Source organism: Gouania willdenowi, chromosome 22, assembly GCF_900634775.1.
Source record: "Gouania willdenowi chromosome 22, fGouWil2.1, whole genome shotgun sequence".
NCBI classification, from domain to species: domain Eukaryota; kingdom Metazoa; phylum Chordata; class Actinopteri; order Blenniiformes; family Gobiesocidae; genus Gouania; species Gouania willdenowi.
In genome coordinates, this window is record NC_041065.1 from 34451717 (window position 1) to 34477668 (window position 25952).

Below are 25952 nucleotides of genomic sequence, written 5' to 3' on the forward strand. Positions count from 1 at the left end.
GAGAATAAAGGATAAATATAAATATATATATATATATATATATATATATATATATACACAGTGCAGCAGATAATGTCATCATGGAGGTGGTGATCGGGGGGGGGGTCAGTGGGTGACTTGGGGTGTGTTCATGTTTGGACTCCAATACATTATTTCTAACTGATGACATTACTGTGGAGGTAAGACTGATGACATCATCACTGTAGAGATAGGACCAATGTTCTAATATTACAATCTTCCAAAAGGGGTGGGGAGTGGGGGTGGGCTCTCCAGTGATTGGCTCTGGTGCAGTCTGGAGTGCAGTGATTAGCCAGTTAGGACCAATGTTCTAACTGATGACATCATCACTGGACCACTTTTCTATAGCAAGACATACTTCCTACATGCACTGCACTAGTGTTAAAAAAAATAAAGAGAAAGTGACACTGACCTGTTAAACCTATTAAGCATGATGGCGTTTTCCGTACACAGGTCATCAGCAGGGAGAGAGCTGGCCTGCCAGCGCAGCCGCTCATCAGCGTTTGAAAGATATTCAGTTCTGGCGATATCCGTTCTGAACTGGTAGTAAAAAACAAACATGAGTATGTTAAATACAATACATTGATTTAAAACACTTCAACAAAATGTCCACAATAAAATGTATGCAGTCCAATTAACAGCATTGTGAATACATTTAAACATTTGTTAAAGTCAGACTTTTCTAACTAAAATATGCCAAAAGTTCTTTTGTCTTTAAAGCTGTAAATGGACCTTGCTCCTCTATACGTCACAAACCTCTTGTTTTATCTCCCTAACAGATCCTTCAGCTTCACTTTTAAATGTTCTTTGTGTGACCCACATCTCACGTCCTGTTTTATACCCTTAAATTCTGGAATTCAATCCGTGTCCACAGTTCCACAGATGTCTTTAAAAGACATTTTTTATTTTGATCTCCTGATGTCAACTGCCAGTCTTCTTCAGAAGGGTCTGCTGATCACTCCGATGTGTCCTTGACTTCTGTGTAATAATTCCAGACAGTTCAATTTGTCTTCTTTTTGAATAAAGAGAAGTAAAAAAAAAAAGACAAAATGAACTTGCCAGAATTACACATCAAAGCGATCAGCAGATGCCTCTGATCTCCTGACATATTATGACTGTCAACTGCCTGTTTTTTTCCAGAAAAATGTGTCTGAATGAATGAAACCTTAACATATGTTTTTAACCCAGAATTATGATTTTTTTAATACATACACTTGGTTCTCCAATGAATTTATGTAATTAACTCCTTCTGTGTTTTTATTGATCTTTGCCATCTGTCTGTTCTAGTAAAGCACCTATGACCACATGTCCTGTGTATGAAGGGTGCTATATGAATAAACAAAGTTGAGCTAATGATACCTGGATATTGGCCTGCTGCAGATGATGGGACCACGTGGTGAACAGGTTCTGCCTCATCTGCTGCTCAAAGTATCCGGCGTAAGTGATGAAGGCTGCAGAGAGGAGACAGTCCCCAGCAATGGTGGACATCTGGTTCTTGAACGTCTCACTGGTCTTCTCCCAGCGCTCCCTCTCAGCTGACAGACTCTTGAGCAGGGCAGTGCTACGGTTCACCTGAGAGGAGGATAGAGGAACATTTGTTGTTTTACACAGAAGAGTGGAAGGAAGCTACGCTTTGAAGACATTACCTTAGCTTCCACAGCAGCCAGGTCAGCCTTGATGGCCTGAGCCTCTGAGATGAGAATGGCGTACTCCTCCTTGTAACGTGCAATGCTGGCCTCCAGGTCTCTGATCATCTGCTCCACCTCTTCTGCCTTTGACTTGTTGTCCTTCGCATCGTCCTCGAGCTTCTGCAGCTCGTTACGCAGCGGCTCCACACGCTTCAGCATATCAGCGTACATGAGCTGAAGGACAAAGAGGCAGCATGTGTTAGACGGGCAAGGTTTCTACTCCATTAAATTCCCAATAGAACGCGACAGATTCAAACATTTTTGGGCCAATCGGCCGAGACTGATTAATGGGGGGATAACCAATAAATGGGCTGATATACTGTATAAAAGAAAACTGATATAAGGATGTATACTAAGGACTATTTTTATGTTGAAAAACCAAGCAGAAAAGTCAGGTAAACCTAATATGAAAATGTATCAAGTAATGAAAAGTGAACATCCTGATCATTTAAACTGAAGTGTTGGTTGGACAAATAAAATGTTAATATATTTACCATTAAATGTTGTTTACTCGTTTGTTCATGTCCATAATCAATTTATAGATGATTCCCTTACAAGAAACAACAGGAATCTATGAAACCTCATCTGCACTGTCCAGTATCCAGGGATTTATTTCACTCACAATTGTTACATTATCATTTTGGATAAAAGGTTAGGAAATCGTTATGGATCGAATCATTCTAAATTAACTAATATAATCCATGAATTGAGTCGGCAACAACGAATGGTGATTCAAATGAATTTGTTGCTAAAACAAATTGTTACAGGTTTACCTGAGCAATGGCCCATTTCACCATCGGACCACAAGCCAGGGAAGCCCTGTTGACTTGATCGTAGTTGTAGCTTGGATTGGAAAGATAATTCTTCTTCATCTTCTCACGGATCGAGTCACTGTAGAAAGTAAAAAATGACAGAATATCAATAAAGCAATAAATATAATGTTGGAGACATCGTATTCTAGGATTGAAACCGGGAACATAAAAAGAATCAAAAGCAAAATAAATCACGACACCGTGGGCACAGGTGAAAAAAACATCTGATTCAACATCAACTGATTCTTCTTCTTCTACAGAAACTAAAATCAAGTGTTGATCACAGCTGTGCCGTGTGCCCACAGTGCTGATTGATTGGATCCTTCCATTTGATGATGGATAAAAAAAATGGACATTTGGACGCTGGTACCTCATTTCCTCAGAGGAAAAGTTGACTATGCTGCTGATGAAATTATCCCTGATAATAACTTGTCTGATTTTTTTCCAGTCATTGGTTTCCTCGCCCAGCAGGAGGCAGATAGACTCCAGGGCCAGTTTGACTGCAGCGGGAGGATTGGTCATAGCCCGCACTTCTACTAGGTGCTGCCGCTTAATAGAACTCACGGCTGGAGGAACGTGTTCGTACCAAAGATGGTGAGAAAGAAAGAGGGAGGGAGGGAGTGGGGGGAAGGAGGAGGAGAAGTGGAAAAAAGAGAGAAAGGGAGAAAGATGGAGCTCTTTAGTGAATGCTTTCAGAACAGGCCATTCCACTTCACCTGATCTCCTCAGCAGAGAAGTTAACAATGGTGGGGATGAAGTTCTCCCTCATGATGATGGAGCGGATCTGCTTCCAGTCAGTGGTGCTCTCTCCCAGGAGCAAACAAATGGACTCCAGGGCCAGTTTGACAGCTGCAGGTGGATTGGCCATCGAACGCACCTCCACCAGGTGCTGCTTCTTAATGGACTTAACAGCTATCGACACCAGGTAAACAAGGGGGAGCGTTATAACAGCAAACAGACCAGTGACAAGGATGAAGGACGCTGTTAAAGGGATCATCCACTGTTTTTACAAACGTGGCCTAAAACCTTTGAAATTTACTCTTTAGAAAATCTATGTCTAACAAAGCACATCATTATGCACAATATTGATGATGTCACACGGCCCCCGTTTTTACATCTTTTAACAGGATCCAATAGAAAACAATGGGATGTTCACAGGCAGTGTGACATCATCAATCATGTGATTTCAAGATGGAGGAACACAGGCTCTAAAACTGTGAAGTAGTCCTATTTATAAAACTAATATTGTGCATAATAATGTCATTTGTTAGACATAGATCTTCTAAAGAGTAAATTTCAATGGTTTTAGGCCACATTTGTAAATACGGTAGAGGATTCCTTTAAATACACTCACATTTTGGTTCAATGATTATAATGGCAGGACATGAAGAGCAAAATAAGAACTGTACCATTCTGAGCTTCAATAACTGCTGGTTCCACCTGGTCCAAGTCCTCTTTGACGCTCAGTTGTTTATCTTTAATCACCTCCTGCTGCTTGTACACAGCCTCCTGGATTTCTTGGCTCATCACCTGGATTCACAGCAGATATCCGATGAAGGGATCACACCACACTGAGCTGCAAGCAACATGAAATCAGGTTTCTTTTTAAAATCGGCAAACCTTCTTCTTCTCTGCCTCCTGCTGGTCCTTCACCATCTTCTTCAGCTTGTCATTGGCAGCGGCATTCTTTGCCTCAAGCTCTTGGCTTTTGATTCTAAGGTCCCGTCGAAGTTCCTCCACCTTGAGGAATAAAATATAAAGTCACAAAGTGAGTAGAAGGCCCTGGTGAAAGTTTGGATTGTTATCAATTTTGGGAAAGTGGTTTTATCGGGTTTTTAATGAGGTGAAGAGAAGCAAAGTTGTGTTACCTGGTCTACAGTTTCCTTGATCTTGCGTAAACCAACATTGAGGTGCATCTGTTGCTCCTCCAGCTCGCTGCGCTTCTCATTAAACAGATTGGCGTACTGGTTGATGAAGTCCAGGTAGGAGCGAGGAGTAATAGCCATGGTGTGACCACCTCGCTTGGCCAGACGATTGTTGGCCTTATTAAGATTAAAAGAGCTATTAAGTGTTCTTTATGGGTTAGGACATCATTTATACTAGTGCTTCTCAAAGTGTGGTGCGCCCCCTTGTGAGGAATGGAGATATGACAGGTGGGGTACAACAAACTATTTCATGCCAAATGCTTTTCTTCACGGACAATAAAGATCAATAACACTAAACAAAACACATACACACAAAGAAAGTAATAACGAGAAGCCTAAAATGTAGCAGAAATTGAAAGAGCATTAAATGAATATACTGCATTAGATATGTAACTGGGAATAAAATGTAAATGTGGAATATATAAAGTGCAAAAATAATGATTCAAAATTACTTCAAAATTTATTTCTTTGTTTTCTTAATCTTTTTGCCACAGGTTGCAAACAATGTTTTGTTATTTTCTGTATTTTTAACTGCTGCACTTTTACACTAGTTTTTTATGCAGGTGATTAGTTTAATTTAGTTTTTGATTTTTGACTTATAAGATATGATTATTCTTAGGATTATTTGGGGAGCAATGGGAACAGGTGGGGCTTGAAAGTTCACCTTCATTCAAAGTGGGGAACACCCAAACAAGTTTGGGAACCCCTGATTCATACAGTTAGCTGCTGTTCGTACCTGATGGAGAGTCTGGTGGACAAACACGCAGCCGTTGACGATGGCCTCTCGGTGCGACGGCGTCTGGGGCAGCTTGTCGTAGACTGCGGGCATGTAGTCTGGCACCTTGTAGTTGGGCTTCTCCAGATCCATCTTGCTGGTGAACTCTTTACCCACCTGGTACAGGGCCTCAGTGGACCAGTCTCCGAACCAGTTCAACACACACCTGACGGAGGGATTTCCTCATTTCATGCATAATCACACAATCTGCACAGTGATAAATACGCAGCATGAGTCTCTACCTGTTGAAGAGGGCAGGAGATGTGGCTGCTCTGTCCTTCAGGCCCTCTGATGATGGGTTCATGGTGAAAACCACATGAAGGTTCCTGATCACTTGGCTGGTGAACCACTTGTAAAGCTCCTCGTGAGTGTCCAGCATCAGGCCCTCCTTTTGGGCTCCTTCCTTGCACTGAGTCATTAGAGTGGCATACTCATCACCCTCAAACAAGCCGGGAACCTACGGACAGAATTTCAAACCAAAATGAAAAACAGAAATTGTAATTTTGACCCTAATGAGCAGAGAGGAGTAAAGATTACCTCTCCGTTGGCCAGCAGGGTGTTCATTCTCTCAAGGAAACCTGAATCCAGCACATTGGACTCATCCATGATGAAGGCGATCTTCTCGTTCTTGCAGCCCGAGCGACGCAGCACCGTACGAAGGTCCTCATCGAAGTCTTCTCCAGTGTATTTTCTGTGCACCTGTTTGGAATAATGATTTGAAGTCATTGGGAATGTTACAAAATAAAAAAAGGGTGATATAGAATTCAAAAGTTCACAAATTAAATAAGTTAAATGTCATTTCCTCCTTCAAACTTGTTTGACCCTCTTGCTTCACATAGTAGTTTATTTTATTTAAGCAAACACTGCAGTCATCACGCGTGCTTGTCTGGAAACTAATGAAAGTGTCTATGGAACGACTTTATTTCAACACAAGTGAGCACTAAAGCCTCTTCTAAGTAGAGGTTGAGACAGCTCATGGAGTACAAATAGTGAAAAGTTCACTCTCGGGAGTAATTTCTATTTCATGTTGTTTTCATTCTTTATTTACTCCATCACACACACTCCACCTTTTGCAGGGAAGTTGTTTATTGTTTTAATCAAATTGTTACATATTTGTTACTCTACATTGGAATTTTTTTCATATCGTATCGTGAGTTGACCATTTCATTACAACCCTACAAGTCGTGTGTCGAACGCCTGTACTGGACTAACCTTGATCTGGTAGACACTCAGCCCATTCATCCAGGCCACAAAGCGGGACAGCGTGGTCTTTCCTGCTCCACTTACTCCAATCAACAGAAGATGGCCTTGTGGTTGTCGGAAGATTCTGAAGAAGAAGGTTTTACTTTTAATGATTTCTGCCAAATTATCCTTCCAGAAGAAAAGTGATGAGTCTTTAGTCACCTGTCAATTCTAAGGACGTGATCCAGCACCTCATTAAAGAGCACCAAAGGAACGTCCAGCTCCTCTTCATAGAAGACCTTAAGACGAGCCTTCACATAGTCTCTCAGCTCCTCCTGCTCCACTGGGATGTAGTCCTGCATTTAAAAATCAAAGATTAAAATAATCTAAAAACCCCCAAACACAAAGCACTCCATTTTTAATTACCTTGGAGAGCCAGTTGCTGTAGAGGATGGGCCTGTTGAGAGCCTTTTCCTTTTCAATGTTGGGGAAGTGTTTGAGAGCAACCATGTCGATGTTCTCATCTGTCCACCTTCTCTCCTCATCATCGACCAGCCTGGAAATCATTTATGATCATTGTAGGAACGTTGTACATGTCACAGCTCACAAAAGCTCAATTAATGTAAAACTACTGGAACACACACCTATCCTGGAAGAGACGCAGGGCCTCGTGCGCCCAGATACGAATGAGTCCCTCCACCGGCAGAGTCTCCAGGGGACGCAGGGCCTCAAAAATGCCCCTCACCCAGCGGGTCATCTCTCTGGGAGAGTAGATGTAGTGAGGTTGGGTGTCCTGGGTGAAACGCTCCTGAAATATGGGAACCGTTTAATGTCATCAAGCAAACAATAAATGACAGAACATGAAATGTTCTTCACCTGAGACATGGTGTAGAACTCCACCATGGCAGCAGTCAGGGGTTCAGCATATGTTCGCAGAGACGGGATGAGACGAAGCATGGCCCGGTTAAAGGTTCCATAGATCTGTGTGAGAGAAGCTGGGCCTGGATAGTCCACGTAGACCACGGGGACATGACGCAGGAACCTGCAAACGCACCGCATCAGTGTGAGCATTGATCAAGCGTTCTGTGAAGGTCTGTGACATCACTGGGCTAACCTGTGAGTGAGAGGCTTTCTTCCAGGGTCAGTGGGAGGATTACAAGCTCCAACAAACTGGATCCTCTCCAGTTTGACCCACGTCTGGTCTGAAGTACGGTAGAAACCTCCGTGTTCCACCATCTGTAAAGGAATATTCATGCTATCGTGAGTGATCAGACCATTTTAACTCATCCCTGTAAGTCGTGTCTGTGTTTATAAACCTGTCGGATGAAGGAGATGACTCTCTGTGTGCCGTACTTGTCCATGTCTGGCAGATTGATCTCATCACAGAACAACACCAACCACTTGCCCAGCTGGACGGGTGCGAGGACCACACCATTGGGGGTGCGTCTGTACTCACAGTAGTGGTCAAAGGTCTTCAGCAGAAGCTCTGGTGTGGTGGCACTGGAGAAGTTCAGACCAACAACCTGGTAGACATTTAAAAATAAGTTTAACACTAAGGCTGAGTCCTAATGTTCCCTCTCATTTCCTTTTCTATCCACTGTTCCTTCACCATTTAGTTATCATTTACACAAGCCTCACAATGGCCCCCAATAGACCCCCAAATGGTTTCACACATGCACGACCTGGGCTGCTAATGTGAGTGTACCCTTAAAGTCACTGACCTATTGTATTTCTTTATTTTCTCAATTGTTTAACTGGAATCCTTGTCTGCTCTACCTCCTAAAGGTGAGATAATAAACATGTTCATCAGGGTTGGTCGTTACATTCTATAGGTGTGTATTGATCAGATGCCATGGTCCATAACACCTTGTGAATTTTCACACCCACGCAGGTAGTAGGTTTTACAGTACGTTAGCATGAATCATGGTCTGCTGTACCTCATAAAGGGCAGGGTTATTTCTTTTATCATGGACTGGCTGTTATGAGCTATGTTATGAAGATAATTTACCATTTAAAAGAGATATATATAAAAGGTGTATAGCCTTGATTTAAGCCTAACAAGGTAACCAAGAGATGAGAAACAAATTAGATATTTTACAGCTGATTTAAGACATGGTTAAGACATTTAGCATAATTGTATTTGAATTTCAGGTGGATAAAAATAATCAGAATTCAATTGTAATTTCAAAAAAATGCTGGTCAACGTAATCGTAATTGAATTGTAGTTGAAAATGGATAATTGAAGAGGTAATTGTAACTGAAAAATGTAATTGAGCCCAACCCTGGCCCTAGTGTAGTGTTTGTTAGTGCACTCCTTTGCACTCCTAGCTGCAGCGCATACAAGCGTGTGTCCTGTAACCATCTCTGATTGGCCAGCAGCCCAGGAAGGCGGTTCTCAGCATTTCTGACTGGTGAACATATATATCACTCAAATGATGGAGTCGAAAGAAAAAAACCTCAGCATCTGAGGTTACGTTATCGCAGTGGTGAAAACCTTAATATCAATGTGATTAAGGTTCATTGCCTTAGATGACCCACAATTCATTGCAGCGACAACATTTAAAGGGAAACGCACACGTGAGCGCTCGCGGAAAACTCACAATGTCCGACAAGTAACAGAGATCTTGTAAGTTACTAATGCAATAAAATGCCTTAAACAACTTTAAATAATGTAAAACCCATATATTATTATATATAGACATATTATTAGATTATAACTGACATAACAGACACTCTGTGGTTCTAGAAAAATAGATCAGATACATTTTCATCCACTTTTTTTTTTATACATAATTCATATTAATGAGTAGAAGGTGAATGTGATCAACCATTCTCTATGTGACGTTCTTTAGTTTACCTTTAGCCCCTCGTAGCCATGGTAACCGCTTTTCCTTTGATCTACATTCAAACCTGTGATTTATGACATATCAGTGGAAAGTGTTAGAAATGAGCTTTTTGTTTATTTTAGGAAATGTGGAGTTTTTTCACCTTGACAGACGTCACTAACCTTCACAGCTGTCAGATTATTACGTCACCTAGTGGAAGTGTCCGATTGTTAAAACACACATGATGGCCTTTGTGTTGCCTTGACACAATACCCTCAAACTTCTATAAAACTGTTGTAAAGTCAATTGTCACTGATTTGTGTCAGATAATTAACTGCTCATTCCAATCAGGCACCGTACCAAAATCCCTGAAAGTAGCTGCTGTGAAACCTCTGTTAAAAAGAGAACACTGGATGCCTCTATACTGGCTAACTATAGACCAATCAGAACCTTCCATTCATGGCCAAGATCATTGAGAAGGTGGTCTTCAACCAACTGAGTCAATTCTTAACATTCAACAAAATATTTGATAAATTTCAGTCAGGTTTTCGTTCTCATCACAGCACTGAAACTGCTCTGATCAAAGTGATCAATGACATAAGGTTGAACACTGATTCAGGAAAAGTATCTGTTCTCATTCTGTTGGATCTAAGTGCTGCATTTGACACTGTAGATCATACAATTTTGTTGCACAGATTGCAAACATGGGTTGAACTAAATGGAAAAGTAATGCAATGGTTTAAGTCATACTTGGAGGAGCGAAGCTATTTTGTAAGCATTGGAAACTTTGAATCTGACAGATTACCAATGTCCTGTGGGGTTCCTCAGGGATCTGTTCTTGGACCTCTTCTGTTTAACCTTTACATGCTTCCTTTAGGACAAATTTTACAGAACTGTAAGGTTGATTATCAGAGCTATGCAGATGACACACAACTATATCTATCACTGAACCCAGATGACTATGGTCCCATTGAGGTGTTGTGTGACTGTTTAGAAAAAGTAAACTGATGGATGAGTGAAAACTTCCTTCAACTAAACCATGACAAGACGGAGGTGATTGTCTTTGGTAACAAGGAAAAGAGGACTGCTGTCAGCAATTATCTGAGTCTGGATCTTTAGAAGATAAAGACCAAGTCAAAAACCTTGGTGTTCTGATTGACTCAGATCTTACATTCAGCAGTCAGATCAAATCTATCACAAAAACAGCCTTCTACCACCTAAAGAACATCTCCAGAGTGAAAGGTTTAATGGCTCAGAAAGACCAGGAGAAACTGGTCCATGCTTTTATCTCCAGCAGACTGGACTATTGTAATGGTCTTCTGACAGGAATCCCCCAAAAGAGCATCAAACAGCTACAGCTGGTTCAGAACGCTGCAGCTCGGGTCTTAACCAGAACAAAGAGGTCAGAGCACATTACTCCAGTTTTAAAGTCTTTACACTGGCTCCCAGTCAGCCTCAGAATAGACTTTAAAGTTCTGCTGCTGGTGTATAAATCTGTGAATGGGTTTGGTCCAGAATACATCAGTGACATGTTAGTCAGGTATGAACCCAGCAGGTCTCTCAGATCTATGGACACAGATCAGATAGTGGAGCCCAGAGTTCACAGTAAACATGGTGATGCTGCTTTTAGTTGTTATGCTGCAAAGAAGTGGAACAAACTGCCAGCGGAGCTGAAGTCAGTATCTAATGTGAACATTTTTAAATCAAAGTTAAAGGCCCTTTTTTTCTCTACTGCATATGATTGAGAGAGATTTTTTGTCATGTTGTTGATGTAATGATGATTTTACTGATGATTTTAATTGATTTTACTGATGATTTTAAATGTTCTTATTGATTTTAAACAATTGAATGTTTTATCATGTAAAGCACATTGAGTTGCCTTGAGTATGAAATGCGCTATATAAATAAATTTGCCTTGCCTTGCCTTTTCCTAACTCCTTTCCTAACACCTTTCCTTAACCCTGTGACGTCAAAAGTGGATAGGAAAGGAGATAGGAGGGACTATTAGGACACAGTCTCAGTGTGTGAAAAGAACTCAGACTACCAGGAAAATGAGGGAGTTCATGGCATTGGACATCAAGAGAAATCTTCCACTCATGAAAAAGTGACTGAACATGGCACAGGTTAGTTGTTCTCAGACTATTTTCATTACACGTTGACTTTTGAAAATGTTCCACATACTGCAGTTTTTTTTTCTTGCAAATTGTTTGATTTTTAGGAGCTTTTGTCTCGTAAACGGATGCAAGTTATTTTTAGATTGATATTATTATATTTAAATATCCACAAAGCTGCTGCATTTTTTCTTCTTCTTGCATGAAAAGGAAACCTAATACTCGGAACACATTATTGGTGGTTTAAGATGTTGCACAACTTTTGTTTGTTTTTAAAAGTTGAAAAATTAAAGACTAAAGGATGTTGTTCAATGTTTTACAATAAAAAAAGATTAGAATATTCAGAGTATGATGTCAGTTATATATTAAAAAAAAAGTAGATCAGCAGGTCAGGCTTTTTAAAGATTGGTGCATCCCTAGTTTGCCACTGCACTGGAAACCCCAGCAGCTTCTAGTTGACCTGACTAAAGGAGAAGTTTCTCACCTCCATGTCGGGCAGCGCCCTGAGGGCACTGAACAGGGTCATGGTCTTTCCAGAGCCAGGAGGTCCACACAGCACCAACGGTTTGTGCTCTGCCAGCCACGTGTACAGTAACGCCTCGTGACGAACGGTGTCCAGAGTAGGAACCACAACATCTGGGGACGCCACTTTGTGGGTCTCCACTTCGATCTGAGGCACTTTGCCCTGCCAGGACTGCCACTCGCCAGAGATGCACACCTTAACACGCACATGAGATACAATCCTTTGTGAGCGGATAACAAGTTAATGAGCAAACAGTAGCTTTAGTTCAGTTTTACAATAAGGTCGTACCTCATAGTCAATGATGGGGACGTTTGGAGCAGAAGGGAGGGGCACTGTGGTGATGCGCCTAATGTATTCTCCAAGTTCTCCCCTGATCTTCAATCGTCCATCTCCAGAGAAGGACCAGAGCACGGCGTAAATCAAATACCTCTGCAGCGAGCACAACAAAGTTAATATCACCATGATGCAAACGTGGATCACTGTGTAAAAAAAGAGACAAGGATAATAAGCATGTGCAGCCTTACCTGCATGTATCTCTCCAGCTGATCGATGGGCATGGGGAAGTCCGGGTGGTTGTTGTTGTACAGAGCCACGTTGCGACAGGCCTGGTGCAGCATGGAGAACAGAGAACCCAGACACCGCAGGCGGGTGAAGTCCATGATGTGTTCCATCTTAGAAGCGTGCTCCAAGGCCTTGATCACCAGACCTGTAGATGTGAAGTATGGCTGCAGGATCGCTGCTGAATCCCTCTGAATCTGTTTAAAAATCACACACACAAAGAAATAAAACACATGGATTCAGTTCTCTTTAACCTTGAGAGGATGAACCTCCAGCGGGCGGCCCGATCCCCTCCCCTCTGTGCACATCGTTCCGTATAAATGGGTGTCTCGAGCAGCTAGAACGCTCTTTATTTTTGAAAAAGAAAACTAAGACATTTGCCACCATCTTACGTTCCAAAATTACGTTAGTGACATTGTGCAAAACATGCAACTTGTATTCATAAATACATTTATTTAATATTATTAATTTATAATTCACAAGCATCTTTGTACCTCCGTTGTGTAAAATATTCAACACATATGTATATTAAAAATGTATACATAAATTATATAGTTGAAACAAAATAACTGTTGATAAATATTTAGTTAAGGTTTCTACAGTGGTAGACCATCAGGGCCAACAAGGCCTTCTCTGCTGGCCTAAACATACACAGAAAAGTAAATGTATTTTTTTCATATTTTTAAATAAAATGATTCTCCCCTGTCTGTTTTCATCTTCTTGAGTTTTTATCCAATCATATTTCAGCTAGCTTGTGTTGCCAGGTTCTATGAAATCTACCTTCAGGATTAATAGACTGGGTGCCCGTGCACTGTAAGTGAACGGACACAGTCTGTAGCACTAGCCAATCAGCTCTGAAGTCTGCCACACCTAGGCCACCTCAAAGGTCTGATGCTGAAGTTGACATCTATGCGTCCTGTGATTGGATAAGCACTCGTGAGAACCTGGAAGCCTTTAAAATGTAGCCTCTGATGAGCGTTCATTCTCAGCATTGAAGCGTCTTAAAACTTAGGCAAGAAACACGAGCGGACAGACACGTTAGCGTTAGCCTCCATGTCCAAAGAAAAGAACTTAGTCATGGACCTGAAGCGCACAGATCAACTGTATTATTATTATTATTATTAATACAAAAGAGCTATTGAGGATAGATTTTATTTTCAAAACAGACGATGAGGAGATCCATGTTGTTGAGTGCAAACATTTTATTTTGTATTTTCAATATGTTTTTTCCATTTTATTTAATTAGTAATCAATCAATAGTAGCAAAATAAAATGACAAAACAAATTAAAAAGTAAATTCTGATCCAATGCAATTTATAATGTAAAAAACGTGGGATGCACAGCTGTGCAACATGTTCAGTTGTTTTGCTGTTGCATTTTCTCCAAAATAAATGCAAATAATGTGTGTGCTTTACTTTTTGAATTTTTAATGAATTGTTGATTTCATTATTGCCTCGTTGGTGTCTTATATTAATTTTTGCTGACTAATCTCTTAAAATCAGCTTTTATTTTTTAAGATTTGGCAGTATCTGTGATCTTTCCTGTCCTTGTGAAGGTGAGCTTATTGATTTTAAATGCTCCAGAAAAGAAGCGTTGCTTGAACAGCCTATATTAAGGGTGATGTGTATGGATTCTCAAGCTGTGGCGTCATCTTGATGGTATTATGAGGTGTATTAGGACTGAGTAGGATGTCACTGAAGGGGTGAAATGCACGGCCACACACTGGGTTTCTATATTCAGTTTTGTTTTGGTTCAGCAGTAGTGATCAAATCTCTGCACTCTGTTCATAAAAATGATCATATCGCCAAAATTCAAATTGTTCAAATCACTGCTGAGTGTTCATAAATGTCTTGTTTAGTTTTTAACATTCAGAAATATTTCAGACCAATGTCTTTTGTGTCTTTAATTATTAATTTGATGAAAAAAACATTTACAATTTTTCTATTTCCCTATTTATAACAATTAACACCTTTAACGACTGTGTGTGGTTTGTTTATATGTATAACCTTTGAGCTAAGGTTGTAAGGATTCAAAAGATTTAGTATTTGAAAATACTCCAATAAATAGCATCAGAATGAGCAAAAATACACATTAGATTCTGGCAAGGGTCAATTACCTGTAGCATTGGTGAAGCAGTTTCCTCCTCATCCTCTGCTCCTATCCTCTGGCGCTGAGCTTCATCCTCTCCCTCATCCAATGGGATGCTTCGTAGACGAGCCAAAAAGTTGTTGAAGATCATGTCTGTGCTGAGGACATCCTCGCTGAACCAGACCATACCGCAGCGGGACACGGTGGCCAGCGTTGCGTACTTCAGGTCCTGCACCTCAAACATCACGCGTACCTGAGGGGAAAGAGAAGAGAAACTCAGGACAAATACATTCTAGTATCCAGCAGATAAGCCTCAGAAGCTTTTCCCCTTCGTACGTTCGGTGGCAGACTGAGACGCTCTCCATTGGGCAGCGTGAGCAGCTTGTTGTCATCCAGGACCGAGTTCAGGTTCTCCACCCACTCTGGGTCCACGTCACCATCGAAGATGATCCACTGACGCTTCTGCAGTTCTCCTCGGACGTTGTCAATGATCCTTTAAAGGGCGAGAACATTTTCACTTTATTCAAACAATCTTAAATTACAAAGATGAAAGTAATGGATTACAAGTACTCATATTACGGTAATTGAGTTGTACTATATACTTTTTTGAGTATATTTCTAAATCAGTCATTTTACTTCTAATTAAGTACATTTTAAAAGTAGTAATCTAATTCATTACCGTAATTTCCGGGCAATAAAGCGTACTGTTTTATTGGCCGCATTACAATAATTTAGCAATTTTCTAAGAAAAATCCACACAAATTTAAATTGAATTAATTAGTGTTATTTCATTTTTAAAAAAGAATTGTACATTTTAACAAACCTTTTATTTTACATACAGATGCCTTTGTGGACAATAAATTAAATTCAAATTGTGCAAGATCTGTATGCAAGAGAACCATGGCAAAATGTATTACCAAAAATAAAAGTAACTATTTAATTCAGCTACTTTTTACTTTGACTTGAATATTCTATGTATGACTTACTTGGACTTAAGTGCAATCACTCAACTTCTACTTGAGTAGATATATCAGTACAAACATTAAAAAAACAGAACTCACTTCCTGAGGATGTGAGTGAACAAGCCGTCGGTCCACTCTCGAGTGTTGGGGTCCAGGGTTCCGTACAGGTGGTCCTTGCTGATGGCCTTGGGGTCAATAATGTGGGCCACACCCTCCACACCCTCTAGCCTTTCCAGAGCTTTGAGCAGGACCCTCCATGCCATGGTCTTCCCACTGCCCGAGGGTCCCACCATCATCAGACCATGGTTGATCTGGGTGATCTGGTACAGTTGAAGGACCTAAAAAAACCATGAAGTGACAAATTTCAACAACAGCAGCTCAAATGCTACAGAAGTTTTAAAGCTTTGGTTTGTACCTTCTCCACCCACATGCTGCCCACATCGTCACCATCTCCATAGGTGAGGTACATCTCCGCACAGACCTTTTTGAGTTCCTCCCTCAGAGCATTCATCTCTCCACGCATATACTGAACTCCTGGGAAGACGTCTGACAACAGGCTGAAGAGGAGAGGGATGTCCTCAGCCACCAGTTTGGGGACCATAGTTTCACACACACTCTGGATCAGGATCTACAGGAAGTGAAGCACAGACAGAATGAAACAAATTTAACACAAATAGATTATTTGTGTGAGAAAATACAAAAAAAAGTTGGCCTTGACATCTTTCCATACCTCCTGTTCCGGAAGGTTCTCTGCGATTTCGTTCTCGTCAACATCCTCTCCACGTTCAAGCTTTTCCCTCTTGATTTTCTGAATCCGTTCACGCTTGACGTTTCCAGCACTGATCAACACACTCTTAAGAGCACGGAGACCAAAGTCGTAGTGACTCTGAGACGACAGCTGCTCGTCACATAACCTAAATATCACAATACACGGTGGAATTAGAGTTAAAACATATCCTGGGAAAAAAAGTCCCTTAGGCTGAGTTCAAAATGTCATACTAATACTAGTATGAATTCATGTTGGGTGTGGGATACATATGTATGTGTATATACGTATATATGCATATGTGTGTATCCATAAAATGAAGAGTCCGTCCTTAAGACTGCTCTACTGTAAAGTGTCTTGAGATACCATTGGTTATGATTTGGCGCTATACAAATAAAAGATTGATTGATTGATTGATAGTATATAATAGACAGTATATACTATAGTCTACAGTAGACAGTATATACTATAGTAGATAGTAGACGATATATACTATAGTCTACAGTAGACAGTATATACTATAGTAGATAGTAGACGATATATACTATAGTCTACAGTAGACAGTATATACTATAGTAGATAGTAGACGATATATACTATAGACTACAGTAGACAGTATATACTATAGACTACAGTAGACAGTATATACTATAGTAGACGATATACACTATAGTCTAGGGTTAGGGTAGACGGTATATACTCATTGAGTTTATAGTGGAGAGTACATTAGTGTAACATTTCAAACACAGCCATCGTCTCGTCCAACATAATTAACACATACTTGAAGAAGGGAACGATCTTCTTGGCGAGGATCTCTGCTGTTCGGAAACCTTGTGAGTAAAGCATGACCTGTGCGATGAGCTGCCGATCGGGCTTGGTCATGGCCAAGCTACGGAACAGCTTCTTCAGATTGTCGGGCAGGTTGGAGCGGCCTGCGTAGCCAGGGTTCATGGTGATGAAGATGGCCATGTCGGGGCTCACCTTCACCTGTTTGTTCAGCAGCTCTGTAGTGATTGGGACGCCTGCGAGAAGCACAGATCATTTTAAAACCATCAGAAAACACTACATGTGGTTTTTGGTGAAGTAGAATCACATTGAGTTCTCCATACTCCTGTCTCTGTTGGGGTTGCTGTGCTCCCTCAAAGCCACCTGGATGTACTGGACCTGTTGGGATACGGCCGACAGCATTCTCTCCTCCAGGCGATTGAACTCGTCAAAGCATCCCCAGGCTCCGACTTGGCACAGACCAACAAAGATGCGACCCATGGCCTTAAGAGGAGAGAAACAACAGGAAATCCAGGTTTTTATTGAGTTCATGTCTTGTACATATTAATTGTCGAATGCATGTGTCAAACTCAAATCCGGTTCTTAGAGCATCCAAATCAGGAGAAAGAAAAATGACAGAAAATATGAATAGTTGTGTAAATTACAAACTCATTGAATTTGAGTATCTGTAAAGACTGAGAAATACAACTAAATTAAACCCCACAATATCTACAGGGCTCAGTTTTCCTCTGCTTATATCACAAGATGGCCGTCATTTTTAATCTCAAACAGTTGATAGACTAATTTTCCTTGCATTATTATTACACAAAAAATAAATCAAGGAAATTTCAAGTAAAGTTCCTGCAGAACCGATATATTTAATTTAATTTAATTTAATGCTTTCATTTTGTATCATTTAAACATTTTGCTATAGTCAACGATTCCATACCCAAATTTTAAATGTTTTTTTTTTTTAACTCAAATCAAAGATTGGGACATAATGATGCCCTTAACTTCTTAGAATTCCAATACATAGATAAAAATAGTCAAAATAAGTCAAGATAGTCAAAATACAGATTCTTATTGTTTTATCTAAATTGTCAAGAATTATTTTAAATATATTTTCTTCTTATAAACTTTTACAAACCATTTCAACTCATAAATAGTATAAACTGCATATTTCTGTTTATCACCATGAAAAGTTTTTTATTTAACATAAAATAAAAAAAGTTTTCAATCGTAAATACAGTTTCTTTTTTTAAAGTGCAGGTTATGTTCCTAGCTTGGAATTTACTTTTTTTTAAGGAATTGTGTGTGTATGCTAGAATTTACAGTTTTTATCCTTACTGTAACTCTATCCTTACGTCTCACCTTCAGAAAGCCAAAATGCTGCCACACCTACTCTGACTTAAAATTAAACGGGCATCCTCCACCGAGTCTTTACCCGCCACTGCTCTTGGTTCAGCCGTGACGTCACTAAACAGTCACAACACCCTATTGGTGATTACCTGGAAGTCAAACGTCTCATCACAGTTGAAGACTAGAACGAAGCGGCCGAGCTGGTGACCGAGGGCTTTCACTGACTCTGTCTTTCCTGTGCCAGCAGGACCTAAAATAAGCACACAGTTGAGTGTTATTACAGATTATGCTACTACCAGTAACCTAAATCAATGATCCGTACCAAAAGGTGATCCTCCGAGGCGAGCCTCCAGTGCCTGGGTCATGGTGAGGTAGCAGCGATCGGTCAGTGGGGTCTGCACCAGCTTGTCTTGGACGCCCAGGTATTCGAAGCCGTAGTTGAACTTGGCATTGGCCATCTGAATGGAGAGCTGCTGCAGGACGTCGGTCTGCTTCGGGTCGAAGTAGAAGCGCATCTGACTGAGCCACTCGAATGACTTGGGGTTGTCGATCTTGTTCTTGATCAAAGTCCTGGTCACGTCACGTTGATGCACCAACTCAGTGATCTAAGAAAGAAGACAAAGATGGGTTTCAGTCAGTTTTTAATTATGATTTTCTTTAAATATTTGATTATGAAATCTGTTGTTCTGACCAGGTGCTCCAGTTTCCTCCTGCGTAGTGGAGGCTGCTCCATCAGCACAGTGTCAGCCAACACGTTGAGGGTGGCCTCCACGTTTGAAAGCACTCCATGCATTGGCGACATGTCTCCGCCCCCAGAAATGGTGGTCAGGGCCAACTCGATGTTCTCAGACCAGGCGATCTGAGCGGACAGCACAACCAGCTGGGCCTGTGGAGCAACGACAACACAAAGGATACATGAACTGTCAGTAGGGGTGTGCATCGCAATTAATCTAACTATACGATACAATACAAGGACTGTCTGCATGTGTGTTTGCGGCGCAAATATCTCACTGAAGCCATGTCTGGTTGACTTGAAAGGTTTTTGCCAGCGTGCGATTAGCACAAGTTTGTGCATCCATTATTTTGAACTTATTTGGTGTTGCAAAAAGTTAATTTTCATTTTATTTTAAAATCACCGGACGGAGGGTTAGACCGGAGAGGGGGGAGGGGAGTTTGAGCAGCCGCACTTGCACTTATATAAGCTTTCAAAGTGAGACACTGTTCTTTCTCCGCGGTACCACAACGAGGAAAGGTTTTAACAGCACCTTAACACCTTATGTGTCTTTTATCAGATTCTACCTAAACCGCAGCAATGGTACAAACTTTATTTATCATTTATTATGTTCATGTCCCATAGAATTAAACCAGGGAAATCACACACACTATTTTACTTTGTACCCACAAATAAACCCTTTATAACATTACAGAGTACAGAGTACAGAGTACGTACACCTCTTTGTACATCTAACCTTCTAACACATACTTATTTGGCCATAATTGACAACTCTACTTAAGCTCCTCCCACTATATGAATACATACTTCCACCGGGCACTGTACTAGTTAAAATAGTGCAATCAACAGCTAAAATACATTGAGGATGGAGGAAGTTTAACAAGGTCTGATGTGGTTCACTGACGCCTAGTGACCGGACGTTTACGTGCTATGCGTGTTAGCACAGATAAATAGTTTTTTGTTGTTGCTAAACAGTTTCTAAAAAACAATTTGGGAACTTTTTTTTGGATCGATCCGATAATCACGCGGTGAAATACACCGAATTAATTTTTTCCTTACACCCTTAACAATCAGGGTACATTAAACAAATTAAAAAAGCTACATGATTGTTGTTGTCCCAACCTGGTAACGATCGATCCAGTTGATGTATTGGCTCAGATCAATGGCTGTGCCTTTGTTGAAGGCCGTGACTTCTGTTACAGACTCAGCGAGGAGCTTAGCCAGCGTCACCCTCATCTCCTTTTCGACCAGCGTCAGCCACTCGTTGATCTTCGGGTGCTCAGTGATGGACACGGGCGTCTTGTAGAGGATTTCCTCCCCCTCACGTGATGATATTCCCAGGACCTCGGTGTTGTCCTCATTGAGCAGGATGCTGGAGACCCCAGCGAACATCTTCTTGAAGTGTTTCTGGAGTTTGGCCACATTCTTGCTGTTACCGATGATTTCCAGCAGGTCTTCATCTCCCACAAAGTAAAATCTGACAACAAAATGACAATGCGTGAAATTCTGTCTGTTAAAACATGTCTTCTTCTTGTTTGGCCAACCTATTCTCAACATACCGAGGGAAAGAGGACCTCTCCCGCTCCAGGTATTCACCGAGGGCTTTTTGGATTTTACCAAGAAGGTCTGCCAGTCTCTCCAGGGACCGCTGCACTCCCTGAATGTTCAGCACATCCATCACTAGAGGAGATTTGGTCACCTTCTTCATCAGGGCCAAAAACTCAGTGCTGATACTGCAAAAAAAAAAAAAAAAAAAAAAAAAAAGTCAGAGCACATTTAAAGAGGATTATCACTACTAACCTACACATTTTTGTCGACATTTGCCACGGTTACATGATGTTTTTTGTAACTCGGAATTAATTATTTAGAATTTAAAAATTCTGAATAAAAGTGTTCTGCTTCGTGTTTACATGGAAATCATTTCAAATTGAGGTTTACATAGAAAAAAGGTTTATTTGCCTTTAATTCCTCTTTAAGTCTGGGGGTTGGGAAGAGACTGAACATGACTTATTCACGTCTACCAGGAAAAATAAATACATTTTAGGCTACAACAGAGAACACCACATAAGTACTATTTCCACTTTTAATTTGATTATTGTTTTGAAGCAGCAGCTCGACAATAACATACTGTTTCACTTTGAACAGCTGAGGAAGAGTTAGAAGACGTACTTTGGCCAATCAAAGCCAGCGGTTAATGCAACGGCTGCTCTACGTCCATCTACAGGATGTTCAATGAAAAAAAAAAGTTTCAGATGACCTGCGCAACATTTGTGAAGCTCTGTGTCTAGATGAAGGGTTTGTGTGTTCGTTTGCTGATGTCCGTGTGAATGTCTGCACGTTTTTGCTTCCATCCATCCACTCTTTTCATGATATCCATATCTTCTAAGGCTCTTACTAAATATACTAGTCCAGTGCCCGTTGGAAGTATGTATTTATATAGTGGGAGGAGCTTCAGTCGAGTTGTCAATTATGGCCAAATGAGTATGTGTTTGAAGGTTGGATGTACATAGAGGTGCACATACTCTGTAGTGTTATAAAGGGGTTTATTTGCAGGTGCAAAGTATAATAGTGTGTGTGATTTATCTGGTTTAATTCTATGGAACATGTGCATGATAAATGTGTTTGTTTTTTTTTTTTTTACTCATTTTTAGATTTTTTTGGTTTGGTGCATTTTTCTGTAATGTATGTTTATGTGTATTTTTGTATCTTTCTGTTGTGTTTCTGTGCATTTTTTGTATAATTACAAACAATCAGTGTGATTCTGGAGTCATTTTGTGTATTTTGAGTCATTTTAATGTTTTTGTCCTCATTTGGGGGGAGGTGTGTGTGTGATTCGCTACTCCGTGGCTCACACACACACGCCACATCAGGTCCAATCAGTGAGACTTGAGAGCTTTGCTAGTTTATCAGTGTGAGCGCGACTGCTCAGACGCCCCTCCCCCCTCTCCGCTCTAAACTATCTTCGTCTCTCTCACTCGTGTGTTTACAGTCTGTGTCTGCTTGGCTGTGTGAGCAGCGATTGGCTCTGGCCGCACACGTGACTCTAGCTCGCCACTGTGAAGAGCTGTGCAGTGAAATAAATACTGTATAGATGGTGCACTAGCGCCCCCTCACACACTGAGGTAAAAAGCTGAATAGGTTTCACTTCTGGATGACCTTGAATGTGCCATCCAGGTGAAATAAAATATACCTTTGGAAATGACCAAATTACTCCAAAATAACGGATGCACACACTCAAGGTATTTGGAAGCCGTTGACAAAGTTTCAAGTCGAACAGGCACCGTGTCGGAGAGATATTTGCTCCACACACACGCACACAGAACATTCTTGCTTTTATAGATAGTCTTGGCTTCAGTCCAACGCTTGCTCCGTTGGCCATCCTGGATTGTGTCGTCACCAGCGCGTCACCGCAACAGAGGAACATGCGCAGAACTACTGGGATTAATTTAAAGCAGAATAGTGTATACAAGATCAAGGAATTATTCTATTTGCAATTAAAATCACAATAAACCAGGCACTTGCTTGAGATTTAAGTTTAATTCAGAATGAGGTGTTTATATGGTTATTCTTAATCTTTTTTTAAAGTGGATTTCACTTTTATTATCTTTCTTAAGCTCTCATGTTACTTTTACCGCTACAGACACACTTACCTCTGGAATCGTTGAGTCTCTACTGGCAGCAGATGTTTGATGTCAGCGCTGCCTGTGAAGATGCCCTCCAGGTAGACCCAGCGACGCTGAACGTCAATCCAGACGTCGAACAGAGCCATGATGCGGTTCAGCTTGTCCTCCCAGCTCAGAGCGTCTTCCTCAAACACCTTTCAGCCAAAAAAAACACAAAGTTATTGCAGATGTTTATATTTGTTGAGAATCTATTGACAGTGAAGGTCACTCTGTGTACCTTGTAGTAAGGAGACAACTTCATGGCGGACACGCTGTTGATGTGCTCTTTGACCTTGTTAAAGAGGTCGTCCCAGCCTCGAATTAGACGGCACTTGTTCTGGTAGTTTACCAGGTCCAGTTCATACGAGTTCCACACTTCACGGATCTGGAAAAACACAACAAAAGATGATTGTCATTTTTCAGTTTCAAGAAATCAAAAACTCTGTGTGGCCATTTTCTTTCTCACCTGTTTAAGGAACTCCTCCAAAGCCATCTCACCCTGGGCTACAAGGAGAACATCCTTCACCACCATCTCATTCTTCTGCAGATCAACATCCCAGATCTGTCCCAAAGTCAGTTCGGACAGCACCCAGTTCACATGCAGGCGTTTCATCAGCTGTTTCCAGTGGCGGTCCTTCAGAGCCTCCGATTTAAGCTCAATCACCAACATGTTCACCTAGAAGACAATGACCATCTTAAAGGTATTTTACTGAAATTGCGACTGTAAACTGTAAACATGAAAGAAGAGCTTCCCAACCTTTAAGTATCCTTTCAGCAGCCTTTGGACGTACTCGTAGGAAGCGTATTGCCTGAGCCGAGCCTGGAAGTTCTTCAGCTGGTTGAGAAGAGCGTCCAAGCTCTGACGAAGCTACACATTCACATAAAACATACCGGTACATTTATTTACACAATAGAAATGCAGTAAACATCACCCCTATATAATGTATATTCTTTTTTCTTTATTTAATTTGTTTCCTCACAGGAGTTGGAGAACAATATTTTTGAAAAAAAATTAATGAAATATTAAAAAAATCAAAAAAAAAAACCAAATGTGAACAACACGAAATTTGGAAAATAATAAAATTGATTTTATAGGTCCCTAATGATGTATACTATACAGTTACCTTACGAGGCTGGACAGAAACCCACGGTTGTTCTTTCATTTGGTCAATTTGCTCCCACACCTTCGACAGCTCAGACCACACCTCTTTCAGGTCATGCAGCTCCTCTAGTGCCACCTTAAAAAAAAAAAACATCCTTAGTTAACTTTTTCACCACAGAGTAATTGGTGACTTTCAGTGAGAGCAGACATTACCTGCACCCTTTCTTCACTGCCACTGAGCAGGCCAGTGTCTGTTAGCTCCAGAGCCTCTTTAGCTCGAGCACACTTCTCTCTTTCAACCTTCAGACGGCCAAAGTTGCCCTCATAGATCGTCAAGGACTGTAGCGCCTCCTCTGGGCGCAGGTTACCCTGAATAAATGAAAAATCAGATGCATCATAAACTGTGTGTTGCCTTTAATATACACAGTTTGACATTTGATTTTGATTTGTCTAATTTCCTCTTACAGCAACGGGTTTGGTCTTCTCCCAGTCAGTGAGCAGGTCAGTGGTGCGATTTTCCACGGCTTTGTCCTCTTGGACGATCTTCATTTGCAGGTTAGCAACCTGCTGCTGAATGGCGGTGTCTTTACGCTTCATTATGTCGCTGAATGCACCCCATTCACCCTCGATGTTGTCAATGTAGAGCCAGGATGGAGGGAACTGGAACCTCTGCTTCTCCAGCAAACGTTGTCCATTACGGAACAACTATAGAAAAAAACACAGGAAGGAAAGTCTTCCTCAGAAATAGTAGAAACATGACATTTAATAAACTAAAAGCCAAAACAAAAAACAACAATTTGTTAGAATGTTGATATTGCATTCTCGTACGTCCACGTTTTTCTCAAACTGCTTGATCTTGCGCTTTAAAGTCTGGACATATGTGATGAAGTTGACAGCGTCTGAAGTGCTTGCAGTGTCCACAGAATGTTGTTCAAGGTCTTGTCGAGACTGGAAGAGACAGAATAAGATTTTTAATTTAGAAAAAAAAATGCTTTTTAGAGCTGCTAAACCTTTTACATAAACAGGATCAATGGGCTTTACTGGACAGAGAACAGGTTTTACCTTTGAAATCTGGGAATGGAAGTCTTGCATGTTCTGACCAAGCATCTGGCCAAACTTGCTCAGGACTTCTTTGTGCCAGGAGTCGTACTTCAGGTTGACCTTTGACTGGACCTGTTGTTTAAGACAAACATTTTGTCACAAAGAAAAGGAAATACATTCTGTTGTGACTGATTTAGGTTTTTCTCAAATCGTTTCATTAATCTATGTGCAGTTACTTATTTTAAATGGTAAAAAAAAAATGCAAGGCGTCGACCACTGGGAGCAACTTAGGGTTTAGCATCTTGCCCAAGGACACTTCGACACAGTCAGGTACTGGTATCGAACCCCGAACCTCTCGATCAGAAGACGACCCACTACCACCTGAGCCACAATCGCCCCTTTAAAAAGGGAGAGCTTATCATATTTACCTTGCCGTAATCGATGACCGCTGGTCCAAACTCTTTCCGAGTCTCAGCATTGTCGAAGGTTCCACGCGCTTTGCGGATCTGGACCAATAGGGCCTGCCACTTTGTGAGGTCCTCCCCCAGACGGTTGTAGATGTTTTCTGCTTGCATGTCCCACAAGCACTGGTACTGAAGCCACACCTGAACATAGAAAGTAAAAAATACATTAAAATAAAAAGTCAGTATGCAAACATCAATGAGAAAAAGTGCCAAATTTGGCCTGCTCGTCACGGTCCAATACAAATACCTAACCCTACCAAATCCATCCAGTTCAAAACAGTGGAAAATTATAATAGCTAGGTGGCACTAACAAAATTGCATCAAAAAACAAATCGCTTAATTTTTCAGCAACCTGTCAAATTTCATGAAAGTACACCTTCAGGAAGTTAAGTTCAGTGCCATAAAAAGAAGAAGATTAAAAAGAATAATCCAGAACTTCCAGTGGTGGCGCTGAGCCGAATAGCCACATAAAAAACATCTCCCGGTCGGTCGGAGCTTTTCCCCACTAACGTAGAACGACTACTGAAATTTTACAAACATTAATGATGGAGGGAGAAGGTACAAGAAGAACAAGGGGTAGTCTTTGAGAGCGG

General features: G+C 40.9%; 1 protein-coding gene across 2 annotated transcripts in view; it reads right to left on the reverse strand.

Annotated features, from left to right (window-relative positions):
• dync1h1 (dynein, cytoplasmic 1, heavy chain 1) overlaps window positions 1–25952 on the reverse strand; it is a 57645-nt gene that overhangs the window by 15718 nt on the left and 15975 nt on the right. Inside the window, exons 14-56 of one of the 2 annotated variants that reach the window (XM_028438479.1) lie at window positions 25324–25500; window positions 24917–25027; window positions 24683–24802; window positions 24320–24559; window positions 24068–24223; window positions 23877–23990; window positions 23510–23620; window positions 23219–23428; window positions 22991–23137; window positions 22741–22907; window positions 20650–20823; window positions 20213–20567; window positions 19049–19243; window positions 18680–18962; window positions 18507–18607; window positions 17343–17502; window positions 17015–17255; window positions 16198–16381; window positions 15883–16095; window positions 15567–15805; window positions 14842–14998; window positions 14534–14758; window positions 12384–12614; window positions 12148–12288; window positions 11821–12054; window positions 7717–7923; window positions 7515–7636; window positions 7277–7442; window positions 7045–7208; window positions 6827–6956; window positions 6623–6756; window positions 6431–6545; window positions 5756–5917; window positions 5461–5675; window positions 5180–5384; window positions 4387–4560; window positions 4139–4258; window positions 3928–4048; window positions 3235–3430; window positions 2480–2597; window positions 1665–1880; window positions 1378–1590; window positions 431–558 (exon numbers count right to left, since the gene is read on the reverse strand). In XM_028438479.1, the coding sequence (XP_028294280.1) occupies window positions 431–558; window positions 1378–1590; window positions 1665–1880; window positions 2480–2597; window positions 3235–3430; window positions 3928–4048; window positions 4139–4258; window positions 4387–4560; window positions 5180–5384; window positions 5461–5675; window positions 5756–5917; window positions 6431–6545; window positions 6623–6756; window positions 6827–6956; window positions 7045–7208; window positions 7277–7442; window positions 7515–7636; window positions 7717–7923; window positions 11821–12054; window positions 12148–12288; window positions 12384–12614; window positions 14534–14758; window positions 14842–14998; window positions 15567–15805; window positions 15883–16095; window positions 16198–16381; window positions 17015–17255; window positions 17343–17502; window positions 18507–18607; window positions 18680–18962; window positions 19049–19243; window positions 20213–20567; window positions 20650–20823; window positions 22741–22907; window positions 22991–23137; window positions 23219–23428; window positions 23510–23620; window positions 23877–23990; window positions 24068–24223; window positions 24320–24559; window positions 24683–24802; window positions 24917–25027; window positions 25324–25500 (7592 nt within the window). Of the gene's footprint in view, window positions 1–430; window positions 559–1377; window positions 1591–1664; window positions 1881–2479; window positions 2598–2888; window positions 3085–3234; window positions 3431–3927; window positions 4049–4138; window positions 4259–4386; window positions 4561–5179; window positions 5385–5460; window positions 5676–5755; window positions 5918–6430; window positions 6546–6622; window positions 6757–6826; window positions 6957–7044; window positions 7209–7276; window positions 7443–7514; window positions 7637–7716; window positions 7924–11820; window positions 12055–12147; window positions 12289–12383; window positions 12615–14533; window positions 14759–14841; window positions 14999–15566; window positions 15806–15882; window positions 16096–16197; window positions 16382–17014; window positions 17256–17342; window positions 17503–18506; window positions 18608–18679; window positions 18963–19048; window positions 19244–20212; window positions 20568–20649; window positions 20824–22740; window positions 22908–22990; window positions 23138–23218; window positions 23429–23509; window positions 23621–23876; window positions 23991–24067; window positions 24224–24319; window positions 24560–24682; window positions 24803–24916; window positions 25028–25323; window positions 25501–25952 lie in introns of both variants that reach the window. The other variant, XM_028438480.1, reaches the window with a different exon arrangement.